Consider the following 24,953-nt stretch of genomic DNA (forward strand, 5'->3'; position numbering starts at 1 on the left):
GTTGTGGAAAGTATTTCTAAAAATAAAAAAAATAAAAAATTCTGCTCTTTTCACTGGGCCACTGCAACACAACGATCCAGGAAAGATAGTTCCAAGCAGTGGGAGGAGGAGACAGACGAGAGCCGAGCGAGTGAGCGCTCGGGAAGTGGAAGACGTCCGTGTCTGGTCTCCCTCAGAGTCGACGGGACACAGCGTAAAGTAAGACAGCAGAGGAGGAAGAGGAGGAGGAGTCAGACCCCCGAAGATCTGAGAAGGAGAGCAGAAGAAGAGGTGGAGGGAGGAGGAAGAGTAGGGAGGGGCCAGAGGGGAAGGGAGGAGGAAGAAGGGAAAAATGTTTAGCAACCTGAGAAGAAAACGAAGATGGAAACGGATGGGAATGACTTGACTTGACTTGTAATACATGTCTGAAAGGCTTTCCTGCACTGAAGAACGTGCACATTTGCACATTAATGTTTTTTTTATTTATTTATTTTTTATTTAAAGCAAAGTAAAGTAAAATAAATGAAATATCCAAAGCATGAAAGTTCAAAGTGGCCCCGGCCATTTATTACAGGAGACTTTGTGAAGTTAACACTACCACTAAATGCGCCAACTGTGCAGTAGAAGCAAGAGCCGAGTTCTTGAGGGGAAATGCACTACAAACATTACAAATACAACATAACAGCAAAAAGTCAGGTGTAATTCATCGGTCGCTGCACTCGCAGAAATTTAAAAATGACATCTTAAAAAGCACTCGTTGCCTTGACTAAGACTAATGTATAGAAAAGGATCGCAAACAGGCACACGATGTATAAATGCTGTGGTGATTGGTCGAAGCTGGTACAAGGACTGCACAGTTGGATTTACACTGGATTAAAAATAGTGAGTTAAAAAGACATGAACAGTTTGTGTCGGAATATAAAGACTTTACAAAAAGATGGTGGAGACTGTGGTGGTTAGGACTGATAGGCGGCATCGTACCTTCCCCTCCGGATGTTTCTGGTTCCGCAGAGAGGGAGGCGGGCAAAGAGAAAAAGAGGAGAAGAAGGGGCGGGACGAGAGCGGGATCAGTCGAGTAGAAACACAACCAGGCTGGTCAAATCCTGTGTTATGAGAGCGGGAAGCAGCGAGGCATTCAGAGACATGCGATGAGCGTGCACGTGGCCTCGGCCCCACAACAGGCATCCAGACCCGGGTCAGGTGACCCGACAGCCACTCGGATACTTTTGACCCCGAGCAACAGTCGCAAGGTCGAAGATTAGTTCAAGAGAAGAAACGGTAACCTGCAGAAAAGTCAGAGCGATGCGAGACAGCGGCGAGGAGAGAGGAGCGACTGCACAGCGAGGAAGTGAAGAGCCGCAGCCACATCGACCACACGTGCAGAGAGGAAGACGCTCAAAGCTCTGTGAATACTTCACCTGTAGAAATTAGACACCCGAGTGTGTGTGTGTTAAGATGTGCACTGCCAGTCAAAAGTTTGGACGCACCTTCTCATGCAATTTTCTTTTTTTTTTTTTGTATCTGTACAACTTTCTACACTGCAGATAGATACTGAAGACATCAAATACATGAGCAGGATATATGTAATTATGCAGCAAAGAAAAACACCTTAAATAACTCTAAATATGTTTTTTATGAAAGGTGGCTATTTTGAAGAATTGAAGTATAAAACGTGTTTGGGTTATTTTACACTTGTATTGTTTCCTACATAATTCCATGTGTGCTCATACGTAGTTTTGATGCCTTCAGTGAGAAACTGCAATGTCAATAGTCATGGGAAGGAAGACATTAAATTCATAGGCTGTGTCCAAACTTTGGACCGCTAATGTACACTCCAATAGATGAGCCCGTTGTGATATCACAAAGGGCACCAAAGCCTCTCCTGGCTTAGCGACAGTGACATCAGCCAGGTGTTGACTCCGCCCTCTGAAACTGCTTTGTTCTGGTTCCCTTCCAAACGTGTGGACGGTCCGACAAAGTGTCTTTTAAACAGGTGGCTAAAAACAGAGGGCTAAATGTGCTGGGTTTTTTTTCACCCCAGAGATTTAGAGAGTTTGTAGGATAATTACAAAAGCCTGAGGAAAAAATTGACCACAAAAACTTTTCAACCTTTAAAACTTAAAAACAAAAGCTGAAAAATGCACTGATTTAATACCCGACCGAACGAATCCTCAAATCTCAACACCGCTCAATGCAAATTGAGTTCCTGCACCCATTGGTTAAAAACGCTATAAGTGATGACATCATGCCGTGACGGAGCTCGCAAGCCGAAATGAGCAATGAGGAGTGCTGTGGATGCTGCCGGTCACTTCCTCTCACTCCCCCACAATTCAAACCTCTCCGCTGCTCACCGAGCAGAACAGAACAACCCTGCAGCTCTCTGGTTGTGTGTGTGTGTGTGTGTGTGTGTGTGTGTGTGTGTGTGTGTGTGTGTGTGTGTGTTGAGAAGGCGAGCAGGGGAGCATTCAGCAGCGAGCGAGCGAGAGCGCACAGCGGGCACACACACACGGAGGCATGCTGAGCTCTTACTTAAATCCCCAGCCAGTTCCCCCCAGGACAATCGCTGCCAGCAGAATAGCACCCGCAACCGAACCTATTATGATATTGGTGCCGCTGGGACCTGCAGGGAGTGAAGGGACTGAAATGAGCAAGAATGTAACACAAAAAGGGCCGCGGGAGCAGCGCAGGAGAGAAAACCTGGCTTCTGGGTGGTCGCTTCCGAAACGTCTGTGAAAAAGAATTAGAACCGAGTTCTGGAGACGCAAAAAGAAAAGAAGAACAAATTAATGTGTTGGGGGAATTTTTCTTTCGAGCTGCAAGTTGGCCTTCGTCTCCATAAAAGACGCAGAGGAAAAATACTGTAAAAGTTTCACATGAACAAGCAACAAAGTGATCCTGCAAGACCTCTGGTCAGATCAGTCCAGGCTATTCTGTCACAACTTTTTCACTTTTGCAAAACAATCAACCGATGTATTGTTTCATAAATGGAAAAACAACCCCTATATTTACTGTTTAATTAGGTATGATTCAGAACATGTACTTTATTTGAGTAAAGAAGTTAAATCAGTTTACTTTACTGTATTTTTTATGCAAGTATCTGTACTTTTACTTCAGTTCAGAATGTGAATACTTTTGTCATCTCACTTCAAACGGACCCTCGAGCTCCTCCTGATCCACACACTCCACTTTAAAAAACCTATTACAATCTATTCATCCTGGTCTATATATGGACATATCCATACGATACAATTGCGCTCTCACCTTTGTACTTTTCAGGTCCGTCGTGCGGGGTGGGGATGGGGATGGGGTCGAACACGCTGCAGTCCTTCCCGGTGTAGTCAGGGTCGCAGATACACTTCACCTCGTTATTGCAGGTCTGAGGGCAGGAGAGGAGAGGAGGGGAGAGGAGAGGAGAGGAGAGGAGAGGAGAGAAGAGGGGAGGAGAGGAGAGAAGAGGAGAGGACAGGAGAGAAGAGGAGAGGGGAGGAGAGGAGAGAAGAGGAGAGGGGAGTAGAGGAGAGAAGAGGAGAGGAGAGGAGAGAGGAGTGGAGTGGAGTGGAGTGGAGAGGAGAGGAGAAGAGAAGAGAAGAGAAGAGAAGAGAAGAGAAGAGAGGGGAGGGGAGGGGAGGAGAGGAGAGGAGAGGAGAGGAGAAGAGAAGAGAAGAGAAGAGGGGAGTAGAGGAGAGGAGAGGAGAGGAGAGGAGAGGAGAGAGGAATGGAGAGGAGAGGAGAGAAGAGAAGAGAAGAGAAGAGAAGAGAAGAGAAGAGGAGAGGAGAGAAGAGGAGAGGAGAGGAGAGAAGACGAGAGAAGACGAGAGGAGAGGGGAGGAGAGGAGAGGAGAGGAAAGGAGAGAAGAGGAGATGAGAGGAGAGAAGAGGAGATGGGAGGAGAGGAGAGGAGAGGAAATGAGGGGACGTCTTCTTATCACTCAGCCTTTTGTCGTCACGAGCGAAACACAGCTACCGACGCTGTGAAACAAACTAGAAACTGACCCCGTGGTGCGAGCAGATCCTGGAGGTGGACGAGCCGGGGCAGAAGCTGAGGTTGAAGGTGTTGACGGGGAGGCAGCGGCGCTCCAGACACATCATGTTGGGCCCGCACGGAGTCCCGTCCTCCACGTAGCCCAGGTCCAAGCCGTCGTCCAGCACGGCGTGACCCCCTCTGCAGGTCAACACATGCAATGAACCTGCACAGCCGGAGCTCTAAGCTCCCGATGCACCGAGTGATGCTAGAACAGAGGTAGGCAAACTGTTTGACTGGTGGGGAGAGTGGAGCAGATGGAGTGTTTTGGTGACCCACCTCATAGGAGGAAAAATATATCATGGGATATGTAAAAAAAAACATGCGCTTTAATATCTATTGAAAATTAACAAAAGTGTTACAACAAAATATCTGTTGTTGGTCTGGGGGCCACATATGGCCCACAGACCATAATTTGCTAATGCCTGAGCTCGAACTTTTTTTAAATTATTATTATTATTATTATCATTATTATTATTATTATTATTATTATTATTATTATTAGTAGTAGTAGTAGTATTATTATTATTTTAAACTCTGTTAGAGGATTTTCACCCTCACTTCAACTTCAACTCAAAATTAAGACTTAATCAAGAAGAATGAATTAAGAATCAAACTGCCATGTGCTTCCCATTGCAGGAAACAAATTACTTGCTGTTTTATTCTGCAGTCTGACACCAACAGCGTTTAAAGATTTTGCTACACATCAGTGAATCTGCAGCCTTAATGCCGTCATCATGTCTCAGCATGTCAGCGCAGGTGTTGCCTTCTCCCCTTAGTCTGTGTCCACCACGTCCAGGTGTAAGACCTGTCTCACCCCCTCAGCTGACGGCCTCACCTGCAGTCCATGTATCTGTTCTGATGGTGGATCGTCAGGCTGGTGACTTTCCCCTTCAGCTCCCCAAACGTCGGCTTCTCCGTCAGGTTGGTGCACAGCAGCAGACCGCACAGCACGTCTCTGTCGGAGGAAGCAACGAGGAAGGAAAAAAAAAAAGTGAAAGCAGCTGTTAGCAGCCGTCGCTCTTCTTCTTCTTCTTCTTCTTCTTACAATGTTTAATTAATGGTGCCCTATTATCTAAAAAAAAAGTCTTATTAACATTTATAACAATAATGTGTTGCTGATCGTGCCAGTAGTGAAAAACATCATTTTTTCCCCTTTGCCTGCTCAAGTTGCAGTTTTGGAAATCAGCTCCTTACGATGTCACAAAGGGAACTGATACATCTCCCAGGTTAAGCAATAACAACCCCAGCCAGGAGTTGGCTCTGCCCTCTGAGAGCACCTTGCAAACATGCAAACTATCCAACATCAGTTCTTGCAGGAAGATAAAAAACAGCATTTTGCTGGAGGCTGCAAACAGAGGGCTAAAAACGCTGATAATAATAAGTTGTCCAAAGCTGCAGAAACTGTAGTTCTGTATAATAAAGACTTGAAACAAACAAAACAAAACTCTGCAAACACACGTGTGTGTGTGTGTGTGTGTGTGTGTGTGTGTGTGTGTGTGTGTGCGTGTGCACGCTCACTCACTGCTTGTTGCACTGCATCCACCCCTGACCACTGGCCTCTGGGCCACAGTTCCCTTTCTCTGTGCCTTCAGAGTTCAGCTTCTCATAGCAGAACCTGTCAGCTGAACCTGGAGAGAGAGAGGGGGAAGAGAGAGAAAGATTAGCCTTTCTCGTGAAGAAGAAGAAGATTTTTTTTTTGATTTTTGAAAAATAACATTTATTTGCCGCTCTCATTTCCATTAATCAATCAAACTAAATAAATAAATAAATAAATATATAAATAAAAAATTAATTTTCTTGAGAAGAAGAAGAAGAAGAAGAAGAAGAAGAAGAGTGTGAACCCAGACTCACCGTAGCCCCACAGCGCCCTGCACTGGCCGTCTCTGGTCTTACAGCGACCTCCATAACAGCGTCCCTGGGGGAGATGTGGGTGTTGATAGGATGCAGGTTTGCTCACCGTCACACAGAACCTTCAGTGATGAATCAGTGAGATTGCATCTGTAGGATCTTTACCTGTCCGGCTTCGCACGTGTAGCCGTCCAGCTTGTGGACGTTGTGAGGACACTGCGGGAGTGAGAGAGAGTCTCACGCCACCACAACTTCCAAGTCGGTGTTTGGAGTCTTGATTTATTTATACATTTCTTTCCTTACCTGGCTGGAGTCTCCCGTGCACGTCTCTGCAATGTCACAGTCATTGACGGCCTCGCGGCAGGCCACGCCTCTCAGCTCGTACTGCGGGAAAAACAACCACAGAAGAAGATGATCTTTTATTTTTCATCCCGGCATCTGTGACAAACGGCGATAGAGCTCCTCAGAGAACAACATATTTAGCCCTCTGTTCACAGCCTCCTGCTGAAATGCTGGGTTTGAGCTTCATGCCCTTTTTCAGTGTGTGTCTTTTTTTTGAAAGGTCCCACCATTTGACTCATTTTCATAACTTGATTTTATACAAAGCTGTAGAACCAATAGATCAGTGTAGAGAAATGGCAGCTTTTACCCATGTTTACAGCCTCATGCTCAAACTGATGCTTTATTGGTGCATCAGCGTGTTTAGCTGGGGACAAAAACAAGTCGGGAGTCGTACAGTTATCAGTGCCCTTGGTGACATCACAGAGGGTCAAGGTAATGAGTTGTGTGTTCGTAAACACTTTCTGAATAGTTCACTGACAGGATTAAGACAGACGGTGGTTGGAAAACTGGAGTTTTGCTCAACATAGATCTTAAAAAGCAGTGTGTGTTGCAGTTCACCTTGCAGTCTCTGCAGCACAGCCCGTTGCTGCACATGGCATTGTGGGTGAGCGTGCACTTCTTGCAGCAGTTGGCTCCATTCCTCGTGCATTCCTAAGAAGAAAAAAAAAAATGTCAGTGGAAAAACTCACAACTCAACATTGTAACAACTCCGAAAGCTTGAAGGACTCTGAGCTTAAAGGACTCACGAGGAGCGATCCGCAGTCGCATTCTTCTCCCAGCTCCACATAGCCGTTGCCACAATCGGGCAGGTCTAACAGCTACAGGAAGTAGAAGGAAAAGTGTGCAGGTGTCACTGAGTGACGTCTTGAAAGATTTGTGGTGCCGGTACGATTCATCTTCCAGACAGCAGCGGCTCAGTTCTACCTTGCTGGGCTTATTGAAGAGACAGCTGCCTCCTCCCTGCTGCAGGAAGCGCAGGTACTGGTCCATACTGCAGCGGGAGAACTTCCTGGGCAGGTAGTAGCTAGTGAGAATGGAGAAATATATATTAACGCAACACAGTGTCGCTGGCAGAAATAGAGAGAGAGGTTGAAAGTGTCACTTTTTACATTTTGGTCATCAGTGGGGCAGCATCATGAGCTCTATTGATATTCAAAAAAATCTGATTTAGCCCTCTGTTTAGAGCATGTGGTAAAATGCTCAGTTTTGTCTTTTGGTATAATGAGAGATCACTGCTTTTGGTGACATCACAAAGGGCTTAGTTATCAGAAATGAGCTTTTAAGCACTGACTCTCTGAAAAGGGGGAATAAGCTGTAGAAGCAAATGACTGATGTCTTACTTCTCTTTCTGGGGAATTCACAACACATACATTGTATATACATGTAGTAAAGTAAAGTTTGAAAAATAAATAAATAAATGAGACTGTAAAAATCATTAAAGCCATTGAGACGGCGTCGTGTACAGCAGGACTGCTGGTGTTTTTACTGTCTGCTGCTGGTGAATCTCTCACCCTGTGTCCTCCATGATGCAGCCCAGCCAGGGGTCAGGACACCTGCAGTGTTCTGCACACACACACACACACACACACACACACACACACACACACACACACACACACAAAACAATAGTTGTTGTGAAGTTTCAATTTCAATGCGATTTTATAGTCCTGCCACTAGAGGGAGCGGGCGGTTAAGAAGGTAAATCTGTGCAAGTCATAACATTTGTTTTTTTTAGCTTTGCTCGATGCAACATGACTTTGTTACTTTGTTCTGCAGTGAGTGACAACAAAGACAACAAAGAAAATCTTTATATAAAATAATATCGCAGGCTGAATTATTACAATTATTGAATTATTATTCGCAGTAGACATGAGAAGACATTTCCTTCTTCCTGCTTCCTCACCGGCATCTGGTCGCTCTTTGTTCCTTAGCATCCCGATGTTCTGGCCGAGACTCTGGCTCAGTGTGATGGCCATGGGCCCCACGCTGCCATACTGGAGGCGAAGACAAATCCTGTCAACAATACTGACGGACTCACGCTGTGATTTATGACCACCAGGGGGCAGCACTCGCCTCGTTGATGCCGCCGCCGCGGGTGAGAGAGCAGATGCCGCCGATGTACGCCGCCTCGCTGCGGCTGCTCATGAAGGTCCTGCCGCTGGAGGGAAACACGGGAAGAGGGACACGGTGGGTCGGAGAGAAGCGGGAAGAGGAAGAAGGAAGAGCAGTTGTGGTAAAACGGAAAAGAGAATGAAAAGAGAAAGCAGGACGAAGAGGAGTGATTATTTTCTTCACATAAGTAATACATTTGTTCAAATTATATATTCAATATTTTGTTGCATACACATACTATAAACAAAGAAGACAATAATAGGAAATAAAGAAATTAATGGATGAATCAATAAATGAACAAATGAATGACTGAATGAATGAAGGGAAGAGGCAACAGGATGAGATGAAGGGGTGGTAAATGGAGGACAGAAAAAAGGAGGAGGAAGTAGATGTAGGATGACAGTGGGGCAGCAAAAGATGATGGAAGCAAAGGATGATGGTTGACAATGAAAGAAAGAAGGAAGAAGAAGAAGAAAAGACGATGGAGGAGAAGTGGGAGATAAAGTGAGGAAGAACTCGAGAAAAAAGAAAAAAGTAGTAGATGGGAAGAAAAATATGAAGGATGAGATGAAAACAGAAGAGGTCGAGGTCGGAGGAGGAGGAGGAGGAGGTCGGAGGGCGAGTGCCTACGAGAAGAGGTGGACGGCGTCGCAGCGCTCCTTGATGCTCTCCTTGCGGTACTTCATGAAGTCGCGCAGCGTGAGCAGCGCGTCGTCGCCCACCGAGATCCTGTTCTCCGAGGACCAGGTGTCCATGGCCACCAGCACGATGCGAGTGTTGAGCTGCTCCTTGTAGATCTGCTCTCACCCGGCAGGAGGAACAGTGAGACAAAGAGAGGAGGGGGCGGGGGTAAATAAATAGATGAATATGGAAACTAACAAACAAACAAACAAACAAACAAACAAATATTGCACTCACCGCGTCAGCCATGTTCACCACCGCTTTGGCAAAGTTCTTCGTCTTGGTGGTTGAACGGTGGAGCTGCACAAACTAACGTGACGACAGAGAGAGTTAAAAAAAACAAAAAAAACAACATGGTCCAAGATGAAGAGAAAACACTTTGCGGTTTTCACAAAGATGTGGCCTCTTTGTGCAGAAGAAGCTGAAGGTGGAAGAGAGAGAGGAGCGTCACGTGCCAGCTCGTGGTCGTTGACCACCATCAGCTCGATGTACTTGGTCTCAGTCTGGATGGTGCGCTGACCTCGCCGCACCTGCAGGGGGCACAGCAGAGTTCATGACGTGTTGAACCTCCCCGTTTAAAATGTTCACAGCGTCTCTCACAGTTGTTGAGTTGAAACGATTGATCGACTCGGAGGAATTAGTAATAATCCCTCAACTGAATCGAGTCAAATAAATAATCACTAGATTAATCGGTTACAATCTATTGATCGATAGCTGTGGCTGCAGCTGAAGCACACAAGGACATGCAAGACTACAGATTTTGTGTGGTTGTTTTTTTTTTTTTTTTTTTTTTGAGTTTCATTTGGGAGAATCTGCAGGAGAAGAGTGGAGAGAAGTGGAATGCATCCCACAGTTATTGCTCTTTGTGAAGCAGCAGCTGGTGCTTCAGTGCAGAGGAGTGTTTGGTGAGGAGTCGCAGATGGAAGCTGCCGGAGTGAAAGAGTTCAGTGGAGCAGCATCCAGAAATTTCATCATGTCGACAAATTTTCACCGCCGCGTATGTTTTTCTTTGCGCTTCCTGTCCGAGCACAATCCTGCCGAGCTTCAACCCAGAGTGACGTCAAAAGTTCCACTGATCTCGGATACAATCGCATTCCTCTTCTGTCTCAGATTGCATCAAAAAATAATATCTGCGTTGGACTTTGAACCACAGATTATAAAAAAGCAAACAAGTAGCCAGAATCTGAATCTGATATGAATAACAGATTCCAAAGTGATTTGTGTTGTCGACACTAAACAATCAGATCTGAGCCACAGAAACAGATTGATGCCATTTGGGTTCAGATCCATGGTTTATTTTGTATTAAGATTTGGAATTTCGAAACAGAAGTGACGACAGTATCATCTAACCAGTCTTGGAGTTTAACACAAACACGTCAGTCAACAATGTTCCTGTTATTTGAGGGCCTCTGTTTATCTTTTTGTTGGTCAGTTTGATTCCTGTCAGACAAAGTTTTGGGATTTTTTGGGGGGATAATTCATTTATAGTGTGAAGCTGCTCCACTGAGGTCTTTGGGTAAATCATGGCACCTCAACATTTGGATGTTCAGTCTTTTTCAACTAACTTTTTTATTAAGTTATATTTGATTCATCTCACTTCAATTCAGCTCAATCTAGTTAACACGGAAAAATCAGAGCTGGGAGAAACTCAGCTCTTCCACTCTTTTCAAGTGTCTGAAATTTGTGTTGCATTGTGTTGTTATGCTGGGGAGAAAAATAAAACACACTTGTCTTTTTGCTCGTCTCAGGCCTCCTGCGAAGAGGAGCTCTTCCTCTCCGTCCTCCTCCTCATTGTCCGTCCGTCCCTCAGCCTCCGTCCTGTTCTCCGAGTATCCTGAGGAAGACAAAGAAAAGTCTTCGGTCCAAAGACGGACGGATGTAGCCGTGCGTTGGCGCTCGCTGACATGTAGGAGGAAATCAATACGGCGCAGCCGGCCGAGGAGGAGAGGACGAGAGGAGGAAAGGAGGAGAGGAGGAGAGCGTTGAAGCAGCCAACCGGGAAGGCGGAGAGGTCGCGGGAGCGAGGAGGGAGTTGGATGACAGGAAGGAAAAGTAGAAGATCAATCCGGAGAGGAGGACAAATGTCAGGGAGAGGAGAAGGGGACACCCTGAGGAGGCTGTAGGAGGCTCCACAGTGTGTGTGTGTGATGGGGAAAAAAACAACAAAAGAAAGCAGAGTGAACACAGAGGGCAAGAACAAACGTGATGTTTCAAAGGAAACACAAGCAGCCCTCGGATTTATCGCTAACATACACTGCAGTCCTGAGGAGGAATCTTACAATCTCCACTTCTAAAATCTGACAGACATTACATCAGCGGAGGGGCAGCGACTGTCACGTCGCTCTGGTTTAGAGTTCACATGGAGGGTTCTGGCTGTCAGCCAAGCCTTCATCGGCCATCAAGCTGGGGTTGGAATTCTTCTAGCGCTAAAAGACGGAAGCATGTGAGTAAGTAGTTTGTCTGAAATCTTCTTCCTCACGACAAAGCCACATCGTGCTTGGCAGGTTGGAAAAAAAAACACAGCAGCAACGGTAAAAGCGGAGAAATTTGGACCCTGCAGATCTTTGCAGACGTCCACAGACCTCAAATCCAGGAAGAGTGACGACCAATGAGCACAAGAGACACTGCGAGAGGCCATGGTGACCAAAACAAATCGGCTCCCTGCAGGCCGGCAGCCTGAGTCTGAACTGAACATGGCTGCATGTCTTCGATGAATGAAACATGTGCAGGACACTGAGTGAATACAACTAGTAAAGGACGTCAACCGAGCCAAAAATAACAACAAGTTTTCCAGAGATTAGACAGCCTGGCTGCGGTGCTCAACACGAGATCCTGTGTGAGGGTGATGGAGGTCCTACCTGGGCGCTGAGGCGGGAAGAGGTCCACGTCTGGCAGGCGGTACACCACATGGTCACCCTGCATCTGAGAGTCACAACAACAGCAACACCGTCAACGGCTGCTGCACTTACGAGCACAAGATCCCAGTAGGTGAAGGAAAGCGAAAAAGGCAGAATAATTTGTTTTTTTAATTTGTTTTGATTTCAACTCCTGTTCCATTTATTCATCTATTTATTGACTGACCTCGACTATACGAATACTGACACTAAACCTTTACTGGGTACCACTCAATAAAGTTTTAAAAAGAGTCAAATTTGTCTGGGAAAAAAAATATTTTATTAATATTAAATTAAAGTTAAAGGTCTCACATTGTAGCCAGATTTTCACTACTTTGATTTTTTACTCCCAGTTTTCAGAAAAGTATTTTTATTGATTCCTTTGTTGAAAATGGTTCTCTGCATCTGACCCATCCTACATACTGGCAGCAGTGGGCCACCGCAGTGCAGCGCCCTCGGGGGGTGGTGGTGGTGGTGGTGGTGGTGAGGGTGGAGACAAGCAAGGGAAAAGTGGCTACTTTTCCCATCCAAATCACCTGTTGGTCCTGGGATTTAAACCAATGACTTTTCAATCGCAAGCAGGACTTTGTGCATCTCCATACAACAGCATACTTAGCCCTCTGTTTGCAACCTTCTGGAGCTACAAGCCAGCTTTGATTGGACAAAGCATCAGGCAAAAACAAGGCTCAAGTCTCAGAGGGCAGAGCCAACACCTGGGTGGGGTTTGTCTGGTCACTAACCTGGGAAAGGTGTCAGGGACTTCAAAATTGGGCTCGTTGTGACATCACAAGGGGCTGATTTTCAGAACTCAACGGTTCAGAACACACTTCCTCCACCAACAGTTTAATAATGTGACCAAGTGCGAGACCTTTAATGAATGACTTTCTGAGCAGAAGACTGGAAGCAGTGCAGGCTTGAGCATATCAATGATTTACTGACAGCAGGCAACTGGAGAGAAACAACTGACCGCAGCTGAGTGGAGAACATGCTTTCAGAGTCACGTGGGAATGAAGCGTAATGTTCCCAACAGCGTCCACAGACGTGTGAGACAAAAGCCGCCGTGTCCTCGGAGGCGGAGACACGGAGCAAAGTGCCCCGATGCATAATTAATACATCAGTCATAATGGCAATAACAGTGGCGGACAGCGTGGCACACTTGAGCTGGCGATAAATACTTTATGAAAATGACCCATCTGAGTTAGAGAGCCGAGGAGAAAGAGAGAGCGAGAGAGAGAGAGAGAGAGAGAGAGAGAGAAAGGGAGCCGGCCGGTTCCGAGGATCAGCTCGGAGGCCATTGATCCATCTCCAGGTCTATGTAATCGAGCTTCGCTTCAACTGGGGCCCCAGATGGAAATAAACCCACTTCAACTCTGAAATATCCTCCCGGTTCCTCAGTGGTTTATGACAAGGCGTCTTATCCAACCTCCAAAAACACTAATTTTACCGGAAACACGAATCGCTAAATTAAACACAGGGCGAAGAGAGAATAGATGAGCTTTGTTGGTGGAATGATTGGAATTCCAGACTCACCTCGCCGCCTTCAACTGGCTCAATGCCATACGTGAGGTTGCCGTCTGAGAAAACCCCACTGGAAAAAACAAACAGAAAAACATCACCGTCAGTCTGAGGGTTGTTGATTTCACAAGTGAAAAAAAATGCTTCATATCAACGTGATGGTATGGCACTTGAATGGAACAATAATATAAAGACATAGTGAAACAAAATGTGTTAGCTTTTGTGAAAATATCAATTTTATTTTGTAAGCTTTAAAGGCCTCAGATTTGACTAAATTAGCTCTTTAAAAGTTCCACATGATGCAAAACTCACTTCAGCAATGAAACTGATCTTTATCTCTATCCTAGAATTGAACTCCCCCCCCCCCCCCCAAAAAAAAAAAAATCCATCTCTAATCCATTTTCGGAACACAGGCTTCTGGAAAAAGTCCCCTTATGATGTCACAGAGTGCACGGATGCCTCTCCCAGCTTAAATTACAAAACCCCTAGGTCGGTGTTGGCTCCACCCCCTTCAGGATGAATTGTTTCTGTCACTTTGTGACTAATGGAGCATTAAATGTTTGCATGCATGTTTGCATGGATGGGGTTTCCTCTCAGTTCTAAACTCACTGCAGGCCGTGGCAAGTGGACAGAGCGACCCAGGAACCTGGCCGCCCCCGGACACGTCCATGGTAGTAGCAGTGCTCTCCACCCTGCAGCAAAAATAAATGAAATAAGATAAAATAATTAATAAAATTTAAAAATGAGACCTGCTGCTGACCGACTTGGAGCCTCAATATAGGAAGTGGCGCTCGTGATTTACTGTCGGCCGCTGGACGCTCGGCTGGAGGATATCGGTGACCACCGTACAGAACCCGGCTTCTGGGAAAGTCTACACCTGACGCAGCGGAGCGGAGGGCGCAGTGCGTGCGGAGAGAGTGCTCGGAGGTCACATGACCTCAACGTACAGCGAAGTAGCGGCGGGCAATCAGGGGACGCAGCAGCCTCAGGTGGTGTTTCTAGTTACTCAGGACGACTGCCAACGTGCGTGCACGTGCGTGCTCGTGCGTCAGGGAGTTTCTGTTTCAGCGCTTTGTAATGCAGCCCTTGAATGTCATGTCTGTCACCCGAGCCCGCAGTTGTCTGGCACGGCTGACGGGCCGACCACAGAGAGAGAGAGGCGACGGCGAGCTGCTCCTCTGCACGCTTGGGCAAACTTTAGTCTGAGCTGCAGCGCAAAGCCTGAAAGCACCATGCCTCGTCCTTCACAAATTAAAAGACATGAAATGAAAAACAAATGCTATGTTTACATGTCAGAGTTACTAATGTGCACCTACGTCACAAGTGCAGTCAGAACATTTAGTGCCTCCTTGGATTTGCAGCCAAAAAAATTCAAGGCAACAGATGGCCGCTGACGGATGGAAAGTCGTTTGTAGAATCCAAATGTTGGCCAAAATCTACTTTACTGGAGAATTCTTATGATATTCGCCAGTGAACGCCTCCTTTACTCCTTTTGTTTGCAACACTTTTCTGAAAGTAGGCACTTCAACACATTGTACGGAAAAGGTGCCCTTTGTGATGTCACAGAGGGCACTGCCACCTTTCGCAATTAGTGACAACACCCCTGGTGCTGGCTCTGCCCTCCAGGACCACCTTCCTTTTTTTGTATCCTTTCAACAATGAGGAAGGCGAGTACTGGAATAGTAAAACCAACCTTTTTTTTTTTTTTTTTTTTGCTGGAGGCCGCAAACACAGGGGTAATTGATGTGTTTGAGTGATATGATGGGTCTTTCATTGTGCAAGGCAACTCCTTTGGAGTCCAAGATGGAAAAATACTGACATGATCATTTCAGAACGGGTCCTTTAAAATGTTTACAGGACATGAAAGAAAACACGGCTGTCTGAAGTATCTGAGGTACAATATGATCAGTATGATCATTGATAGTAACCTTTCTTAAAAAAAACAAAAAAAAAACAAAAGCAAACACAGCAGGCATCTCATTTAAATGACACAGCTTTGTCTCAGTCTGGTGATGGAAAACGTTTCAAGCAGGATGGATTTGCTAACAAGTCGTTACAAATCTAATGTGTCAGGAAGGAGCCCATTAGCAGGACTTCTAATTCGGGCTCCAGCAGAGTCCAAGCTAATGTTTTTCAGATAGCGGTGCTGACGCTGAGCAAGTACATGATGCTGATTACTGGCTGGTAAAAAGACACAACAGCTGAACCTGATGGGGGCAAACTACTCTGATGGTATTTGGTCCAAAACAAGGATTAAGGCTGGAGAGATAGAATACAATAAAAAATAAAATTCACAAGCTCGGAAGTTAGAGTCAAAAGTAAATGTTTCATTCAATTTCAATATTTTTTGAATGACCATTTTGTTCTGAAATTTTTTCTCAAGCTGTGAAATCACACAAAACAACAATAACATTTAAATTTTGTTTAGTTCTTTCTTTCTCTCTTTTCTTCCTCCCAAGGCTTCTGTGTCAATCTGTCGGAGAACAAAAAGGACTTTTTAATCATTCATATCAAACGGTGAAACAGCACACGGCACTTAGTCCGGGGCAAGACGATAAATAAATAAATAAAAGGTAGGATTACGAGGCTAAATGGAGGAAATCAAATTGCCTGACGCAGCAGCCGCACGCTTGGACTGCTGCGAGGGGCCTGAGTGCGCCGCTGCTTCTCAGACGGGTGGGCTGGGGTGGGGTGGGGTGGGGTGGGGCGGGCGGGGCAGGTGGGGCGGGGTGGGCGTGCACTTGGAGTAATGGCCCCTCGCTGTAAATCACACTGTGCAAGAAACCATCGGCTAATTGCCAGGGTTTCTTAAAGTGCAAGGGAGACGACGACAACGACGACGACAACGACGACGACAAATTGCAGAAATAAATAAGGAAAAGAAAGGAGCGCTTGACAACCAGGAGGAAAAACTGCAAGACGACAGGAAGTTACCGAACCGGACCAGACCGACTGAACTGGACTGCATTAACTAAATGGATCAGGAGAGGCTGAGAGGCGTGGACGTGGACTCGGCTCTCTGCTGAAGCCACCAAGATGAAGGGAAGAAGGTCATGAGACAAAACGACACTGACGAGCCCTGATAGGAAAACGGAGCGGCGTCGCTTCCCGGTCGGGATCTCAGCTCTCTGTGCTCAGTCATGTGATGTGATCCACAAACAGGGGGAAACTGCATCTTTCTACAGACTCTCAACATCAGTGAGTAAGTAAGCGATCACGTTGTGTTTGGAAAGACAATTTATTCAGACCAAGAAGCTGCAGGGTGCAGCCAGGACCAGCGGGTTTTCGCAAACCACCACCAGCCGACTTGACAGTGTCCCGATGCATTGTGGGTATGCGCCACTAATGGATGACAGTGGGACAAACACTAGTTTGACTGCCTTGACTCACCAGCTGAGTATCTGGACTCCAACGCATGTGACCTTTCGTCAAGAGTCAAGGATGAATGGAGATCAATATTGAACCAACGCATGGAACAAAGACCAGCAAAAGAAATTCCACCAAGTGGAAAAAAAAATGTATACACGCTTACAGCATTATTGCAATACAGCCACGACTGAGACTCAATCAACTGGCTCCTTTAAATTCCCCCCCTCAATGTTATATCAATTTATTGATGTTCTGTTTGATTGTAGTGGGAGTTCTGTCAAATGCCTTATTTATTGTTATTTTTCATTATTGATGGTGTTGCTGCTATTGCTACACAAAACACTAACCCTTGCGGGATCAATAAAGATAGTTCTATTCTATTCTATTCTATTCTTGTGACCATGTGTAACAATCACACAGCCAAACATCAGGAGAAAAAAAAAACAACAGCTTGCAATATTTCCAGCCTATCCCAACCCTCAGAATTCGATCAATCCTTCTTTTTGTTTTGTTTTTTTCAGCCTTGTGTGTCACCGGTACTCAATCCTGTCGGGCTGCTCAGCCACTCAGCAGCGGTCGCGAGGATCCACGGGGACCAATAAAGAAGAAGTGACACACGACGGCGGGAGAAATTTATTGGCACTTCGGTAAAACCAAATAAATCAAGACGGAGCGAAGGGTTGTGGTGGGGGGTGAGGGGTGGCGGGTGGGGGAGTGGAGGGGGGCGTGCACAGGGTTCACCAGCCCTGAACAGAGGGAGGAAAAAAAAATAAAAAAAAGAATATGCAGGCAATGACATTTTCCCATTTATATAAAAGCCTGCAAATCTGCTGATGGCTCGGCTGGTTTATTTCATGCTGCTTTGGCACCCCCCCCCCCCTCCCGCTCCACCTCCCCCCCTCCTCCCCTGTTTGATCCGGTTCGCTGCCCCAACTGGGGAGGGGGGGAGGGGGAGTGTTGACAATGAACCTGCATGAGGGTGACAGCGCTAACGTGTAGTTCCAGAAGTAACAGACGGAGGGCGATGGCACAATTTGGTTAAGTCTGTTCTGAGAAAAACGGACGTGATTTGAATTCCCCTCACGACGTGACAAATAGACCCTCGCTGCTGCTGCTGCTGCTGCTGCTGCTGCTGCTGCTGCTGCTGCTGCTGCTGCCGCCGCCGCCGGTGCCCATGGCAACCATCCACTGATTGGTTGGGCGGCGTTTCGCACCGGAAAAAAAAAAGCGATGGAAATGGAAACAGAGGGAGACGGTCGGGAAGTGACAAATGAAAGAGCGTCTGAGATTGAGCGAAGGACGCAGCCGGGAAACGAGGAAGTGGGGAAGCTGAAGGCAGCGGGCGGTCGGCCACGCACCCGGAGGAAAAACATTCTCACATCCAGTTACACCAAACAACTCCGACCTCGGAAAACATTTTCCATTTATAAGTCGTCTCTGCCAGAAGCAGGGACCAGTAAACAAGCTCCCCCGTTATTGCCCCGAGTCGGTTGGATTTCACCCACAGAGAACAGACCCCCATCGCCCAACACGTCCCGGACACGGAGCACTTCAAGCTCGTCGGCCTCTGGCAGGAAAATCAATTTCTATCATATTTGCTTTGATGGGAAAGCAGCCGGCCGGCTGACTTGTGTTGGATTCCGACAGGAAACTGAGGAGGCCGGTCTGCTGCGCTCCACCTGCCAGTTTCACGCCCAGAGGAGGAAAAATTGTGCCAAATTTTTTTTCAAATAAACCAGGGCGACAACTTCTGAAGGGAGAAGAGCAGAGTTGTCGTCAGAGCGCTGAGTGTTTCCTCTCCAAAATTCAATTAGCAAATAATAATAATAAAAATAATAACTTCCATGTCTGTGCTGTTGTGCCCTGCTTGAGTGCTAAACACACTCACTGGTAAAATAGTTGAAGACCAAAACTGACAATCACAATCTACGGGTAATGAACATTCTCATAATATCCTAATTTTCAAATCTTTAATTTTCACCCCGATTTCCTGTCGTACAAAAACTTTCGTGGATCTCCAGACAACAGCGTATTTAGCCCTGTTTACACCATGTCACAAAAAACACTGTTTTTTTTTTTATTACTCTTCCTGCTAACAGTGTTGCTCAGTTGGACCTGCGCTACGCTTCACAGCAGCGCAAAAACCAAGAAGGCAGTGTCAGAGGGCGGAGCCAACATCTGGCTGGGGGTGTGGCCACTAGCCTTGGGAAAGTATCAGCTTGGTATCAGCTTGGTATATGATGCCCTTTGTGACATCATTAAAGGCACTGCTGCAGAACTGTGGGTTTACTGAATGGTTAAATACCCTATGTGTAAAATCTGACCTGATTTATGATTTTTATATTGGTAAATGCTTCATATTCTGCCCGTAAATAGAGTAATAAAAGTGTGTACTCGGTGCAAAAATTGTAATTTGATTTTCCTACCCAGAGAACAGTTCTTATTCATATAAAAATATACAAAGAGCAAGAATTTTGCTACCAGTGAGTTGTCATATTGCACCACCATATTTCTAAGGAAGCCTGGTGTGGACAATCCAGCATGTCTGACAGCGCGTTTCATTGGGGTGACTGCTGGTGTCCTCCAAAAAAAAAAAAACCAATGAAGAAGAAGGTGGACGAGGTATCAAGGTTTGTGCGCTCAGGCCACTGTAGTTCACTGGCAAGCTTGGGAGAGGGAGGGTGAGCGAATGAGCGCTGCAATCTAAAATCCGACCACTAGATGGCAGAATTTTACAAACTGTACCTTTAAAGTCACATCATATTTTTTTTTATAAAACTAGGTAACACAGGGTTTTTAAATTGAGGATATCACCTAGAAACATAGCAGTTTCTCTTGTATGTGTTTCTCTGCATCCGCCCCTCCCCAGAAAAAGAAGAAAATGTTTCGGCTTACCATATTCTGCGCCAGGCGTCCGTCTTCCTCATAGTGACGCTCCACGTAGTCAGTAGCCAGAAGGTCGCTGCAGTAGACAACAGAGCCACGTTCAAATTACATCGTGGTCTAAATTTATCAGCGCGGAATTGTTTACAGCCGCATGCTTCCAGCACCATTAGGGCAAAATCAAATACGGATGCTCGCCATTAAATTTCTACTGCCAGGCGGCTAATTGAAGCCAATCTGTGATATTTTTATACCGAGCACTTGGAGAAGAAGTGAGCGCGGCTCGAAGGCTAAACTCATCACGTCGTCTTCTGCAGATTCACTACAGCAGAGCTTGTACAGATGTGAGCAAAGCCATAAAAGTCACCGGTGCCTTGTGCGTGCAAAAGCATTTTGGTCAGGACTTACTGGTTGAGCTCCAGGTCAAGGATGAAGGACGAGCCGAAGGCCTCCACCGAGAAGCTGCACTCAGCCAGATGGATGGACTGGGAGCAAGAGAGGGAGGAGAGGTTAAGACAAGGTGAGCTTCACTGTATTTGAGCAAAGTGTCATTGAAACCTAAACCTCAAAAATGTGGGCAGCACGCGGTAAATCAAAGTGGCGACTCACTAGCTGCGTTTCCATTACCCCTAAAATTGTGCAAAACCTAAGAATGGCAATGAAAAACTGGTCATGGAAACAGCTAAACTTCAAAAAAACAGACTCAAATATGGCTAAAAGATTTTGACGCTCTGATGAGGTGGTTTTTCAGACGTATCAATATGGAGGTATATCGCAAGAGTGACATGGAAACCCTTTTTTTCCACATTCACACATCAGCGGGTGTGACTAGTTCACTTCAAGTGAAAATGGTGCGTTATAATTACGTAATATTTTTTTCAAGTAATCAAAGAGAAAGATATAACAACCGTTCTTGACAGCAAACAACATGGAAATGCAGATTTATGGCAAAACGAAACAAACAAAAAGAAGGGCGACGGAGAATGTTTAAAAGATTAATGAACCTCCTGCGTGAACCGACTGGAGCGCAGCGACAAAAGGCAGAGATAAGAAAAGCCGCCGAGTCGGGCGGGACTCCAGAAGCTCCTCACGTCCAACCTTGGCCCAAGGTGAAGCCCGTCCCAGCGTTCAGAGGTGGAGCTGCGAGGTGCGAGGCTCCCACCAGCACTTACTGGGGCCCATCTGAGAGGCCACGGCGCTCATTAGCATTACGGTGCACTCTTGGCTGCAGCAGCACTTAGTATCAATCTGAACCTCCAGCGGCTCTGCAGGCCGTCCAATAAAAAGGCCCACAGTGGTGCCTGGGGGCTGAGATAAGACGGCAGGCTCACAGCCTTGAACTGTGTGGATGTGGGGTGGGGGGTGGGGGGTGGCGGCGAGGGTCAGGGTGGTTAAATCTTGTTGTGCGCTGTAATTGGGTCTCCAATAACACAACGCAAATACTCCCGTTTTTGCACACAATGAAAATGCTCAGTTCTCTTTCTGACAGGCACAAACCAGACGTTGCTTGCTTTCAAAAATGGCATAATCAACAGATATCAGTTCCTGGTTTCATTACCTGAAGTCAAATACTGCTTTTTTTTTTCTCAATCACCCCAGAATAATAAGCTTGTATAAGTGTATAATCTGTGAAAAAGCAAAGTTAGTCAGCTAGGGGGACATCCGTTCAGGTTTTAGGTTTTAAAGGCATCGGTGTTACTACAGTTTTCTCCATACACCCTCCAGACCTGAAATCTAAAGGAGAAACTATAATGTAAATATAAAGATTTACATTTTATCAGCATGCTGTGAGTTGTTTTACTAGTTTCCATGGCAAAGCTTGGTGTTGAAATTTGAGACAAAACAAAAACAACATCAGAAATGACCACAGACATTGGTGGAGTGACAGGATGTACTGTGTCTCTGTGTAAATGCGCCGTTCTGCAGCTCACAATAGGATTCCAGACTCGCTCTCCTCCAAGTGCAGCAACAACAGCGTGAAACCGAAAGGGGTCACTTAAGGTCAGACCTGTGTCATATCAGCCGAGCTGCTGACTGACGGTGCTCATCATGGTGGTAATGAGAGGCCAGACGGAGGTGTGAAATATTATCTAATAGACTGGAGAGAGGAGGAGGAGGAGGGAGGAGGAGGCAGCTCAAGGTTCACTGGGTGGAGTCAGGCCGATGGATTTGACCTCAGGACAGACAGAGGGGAAAACCAGAGAAACAGAGTCCAACGCGACAATGGCTCTTTCTCTGTTACATGTTTTATTTCAGTGTTGATGGCCAAATGAGGCCTGTGAAGTAGTCACATCAAACACAGACTAAGAAAAAGGAATTCTGATGCAACTGTGCACACATGAGCAAAAAACAAACAAAAACAAACCCAAAGGTGGCGATCACGGTGGTTTGTCGCATTTAGCAGAACTATAAGCAAATTAATAAAACAGTACATTCCAACAGGTAGTTGGTTTGGTAGAGGATATCACGGACACAGATAACATCTCAGCCGTGATGGTCTCAAACTGGACTGAATTTAAAGGTTTAGTTCAAACGCAACAATTTAAAAAAAAAAGAGAAGAAAATCTGATTCCGTCCTCTGTTAAAACGATGAATTTTACTAACGCAGGCTGACGGTGAAAGGCTTTTCCTTTCCGCCGAGGTCTCGTCGTGCATTCAACATGCACGTCCTCCGGCCGCGGAACCGGTTTGACTCGAATCCTCGCCACAGTAAAAATAAACATCAGTGACTGGTGACGCTATGGACGGAGGCGGTGCAGGTGAGACACCTTCGGGAGAAGCAACTCACCTGTCCTCCGGCTGTGTGGTTGTTGACTCGAGTGTCCAGCCGGCTGTGCAGCAGCTCCTGCGGGGAGTGCATCTGTTGCAGCAGCCTCCTGGGCTGCACCACCTGCACGCCAGGCGCTCCATCCCGGCTCAGACCTGCGTGCATGCGGCGGAGGACGAGGATGAAAGAGCGGCGGTGGGACGAGAGACGTGGAGGGCGAGCTGGCGGCGTTTGAGCTCTTTGGACGGTGACACTCGAGGTGCAAAGCATCGCTAGAACTTACATTTGTGGAACGAACGCCAATGATAAAGCGTATTTTAAGATCAGATGACATGAAATAAAGAAGGCGCACGGTACCTGTGGCGGCGCACGGTGCGCAGACTGCAGCGAGCAGCAGGCATGTCACAGGCAGCATGATGCTCTCACATAGCCGAGGCGACGTCCCCGCTGCGGCGCCGTGAGTACAGTGCACTCAACAGAGGAACTGCTGCTAGACTGCTGTTGCTGTCGGCGCGCATGGACGGCGCGCGGTTTCACCGGCTCGCGGCGCCCGCATCGCCCAGCTGCCCGCCCGCGTGTGGCGACCGCGCGGCGTGACACTCCCTCTCGCGGCTGCTGCTGCTGCTCCTCCAGCTGCTGCTCCTCCAGCGGCGCCACGCACGACGCGGAAAATCGGGGACGAGAAACGACGCTCGCTCGCTCGCTCCAGCTGTGCGCTCGCGAGAGACGCGTACATGCATGCACGCGCGCGCAAAAAAAGCACAGGGGTGGGTGGTGGGGGGGTGGAGGGGCTAGGGCGTTCAGTGAGGAGACCTCGCGCCCGCCTGATCAACAGAATACAAGCTGAAGATCAGAGCACCTTCTCAGTTCTCACACACACACACACACACACACACACACACACACACACACACACACACACACACACACACACACACACACACACACACACACACGTCACAAAGCTACGATTCCATCAGACCAACATTCCACCCATTTTCAGACCTTCAATTTTCATCCTTTTTTCCAGTGGTGGCCTGCACACAAAAAACATCCAAAAATAAAATACTGCAGATCTCCAGAAAACAGTATGTTGCGCTCACAGTTTTTGGCCTCCAGCTAAAAATGCCTTTGTGGACCTTCCAGGCGTTTGGAAGAAGAGAAAAACAACACCTGGCTTGTGATCTTGAAGAGATTTCACTTCTCATTCGAAAGGCTTCTTCAGTTCAGAACTGAAGAGGACTGTGAGAAGTCTTCAAGATCACAGGAACAAGTCCAGTTGCCCTAAATTAACCCATCCACTTAAAGACGACCTGGATGAACTTTCACAGACACATATCTGGAGACCTCTCTTCTCACTTGATTATTGGTCAAGTGACCACCATGTGAGGTTGGAATGAAAAGTGATGGGCAGGGACTTTGTATAATACAGATCCTTCAAACACAGACAAAAAAACAAAAAAAAAAACAGCAGGTAACTCTTTCCAACTACAGTTTTTGTCCTCCAGCTAAAAATGCCTTTGTGGACCTTCCAGGCGTTTGGAAGAAGAGAAAAACAACACCTGGCAAAGGATGTCGTCACCATCACGGACCTGATGATTCCCAGGACAGTGTGTTTAAGTGTGTTTAAGCAAACACTGTCAAAGTGGACCAAGCAAGACGAGGAGAGGACATTTTTTAGGCAAGAGTTGACTGTGTACAGACACTGTTTGTGTGGCTTGTGAAGAAACAGCAACAAACCAACAGCCAAGTGTTAAACCAAGATTTGAAGGTCAAGAAAAGTCAAAAGACTGTCTGAGTTCTGAAATATGAGGCCAAACACTCGCTGTGTTTCCATTACAGTTTTTCGCAAAAAAAAGGAAAAAGAAAAAGCGATATTTCTAAAATTTCAACATAGTACAGTTGCAAAATGCAGGTGTTTCCATTGAACGGTGTGAAACGCATAAGACGTAATTCTCGTCAAATCTCGTGCCGGGAGACCCCACACAGGACGGAGGGACAAAACAATTTTCCATAAATCTGCATTTCCATGTCGTTTGCTGTCAAGAATGGTTGTTATATTTTTCTCTTGGACTACTTCTCTGTGATTACTCTGCGTCCTCCTCCGTCCAAGCATACCGCGCCATTGTCACTTGAAGTGAATTGGTCACGTGACCCCAGTACGTCACATCCACTGATGAGTAAACGTGAAAAAAGTGTTTCCATGACACTTTAGATATATACTGTACCTCTGTATGGATGTGTCTGAAAGACCCCCTCATGAGAGCGTCAAAGCCTTTTAGCCATTATTGGAGAGGTTTTTTCCAGTTTTCTATTGCGATATTTAGGTTTTGCGCAATTCTAGGGGTAACGGAAACCCAGTTACCGTTTGTGTTGCTTGTGAAACAGCAACAAGCTAACAGTCAAGTGTCAAACCAAGACTTGAAGGTCACAAAAAAATCAAAACACAGTCTGAGTTCTGAAATATGTGGCCAAACAGTTTCAGGAGAGGCCTAATAAATAAACTCTCAAATCACTTGACTTTAAAAGTCTTTGAAGT

The 24,953-nt window shown here is 46.4% G+C and overlaps 1 protein-coding gene across 1 annotated transcript; it reads right to left on the reverse strand.

Moving 5' to 3' along the window:
* Window positions 1–795: 795 nt before the first annotated feature.
* On the reverse strand, window positions 796–23,027 carry LOC142889384 (disintegrin and metalloproteinase domain-containing protein 11-like). The gene is made up of 26 exons (XM_076028096.1): window positions 22,772–23,027; window positions 22,436–22,569; window positions 20,056–20,132; window positions 19,660–19,726; window positions 14,005–14,087; window positions 13,411–13,468; window positions 11,845–11,908; window positions 10,714–10,820; window positions 9,442–9,516; window positions 9,224–9,295; window positions 8,936–9,102; window positions 8,267–8,351; window positions 8,097–8,187; window positions 7,705–7,756; window positions 7,118–7,217; window positions 6,940–7,011; window positions 6,752–6,844; window positions 6,155–6,235; window positions 6,017–6,067; window positions 5,855–5,918; window positions 5,526–5,631; window positions 4,839–4,958; window positions 3,973–4,141; window positions 3,241–3,355; window positions 2,509–2,599; window positions 796–978 (listed from the first exon to the last, which is right to left on the reverse strand). Exons 1-26 carry the CDS (start codon window positions 22,827–22,829, stop codon window positions 936–938), a joined length of 2,295 nt encoding a protein of 764 aa, XP_075884211.1. The 5' UTR covers window positions 22,830–23,027; the 3' UTR covers window positions 796–935.
* Between the last annotated feature and the right edge of the window lie 1,926 nt (window positions 23,028–24,953).

This window comes from Nelusetta ayraudi, unplaced genomic scaffold (assembly GCF_046127955.1).
Source record: "Nelusetta ayraudi isolate G7.1 ecotype Tasmania unplaced genomic scaffold, CSIRO-AGI_Nayr_v1 ptg000022l, whole genome shotgun sequence".
Classification (NCBI taxonomy): domain Eukaryota; kingdom Metazoa; phylum Chordata; class Actinopteri; order Tetraodontiformes; family Monacanthidae; genus Nelusetta; species Nelusetta ayraudi.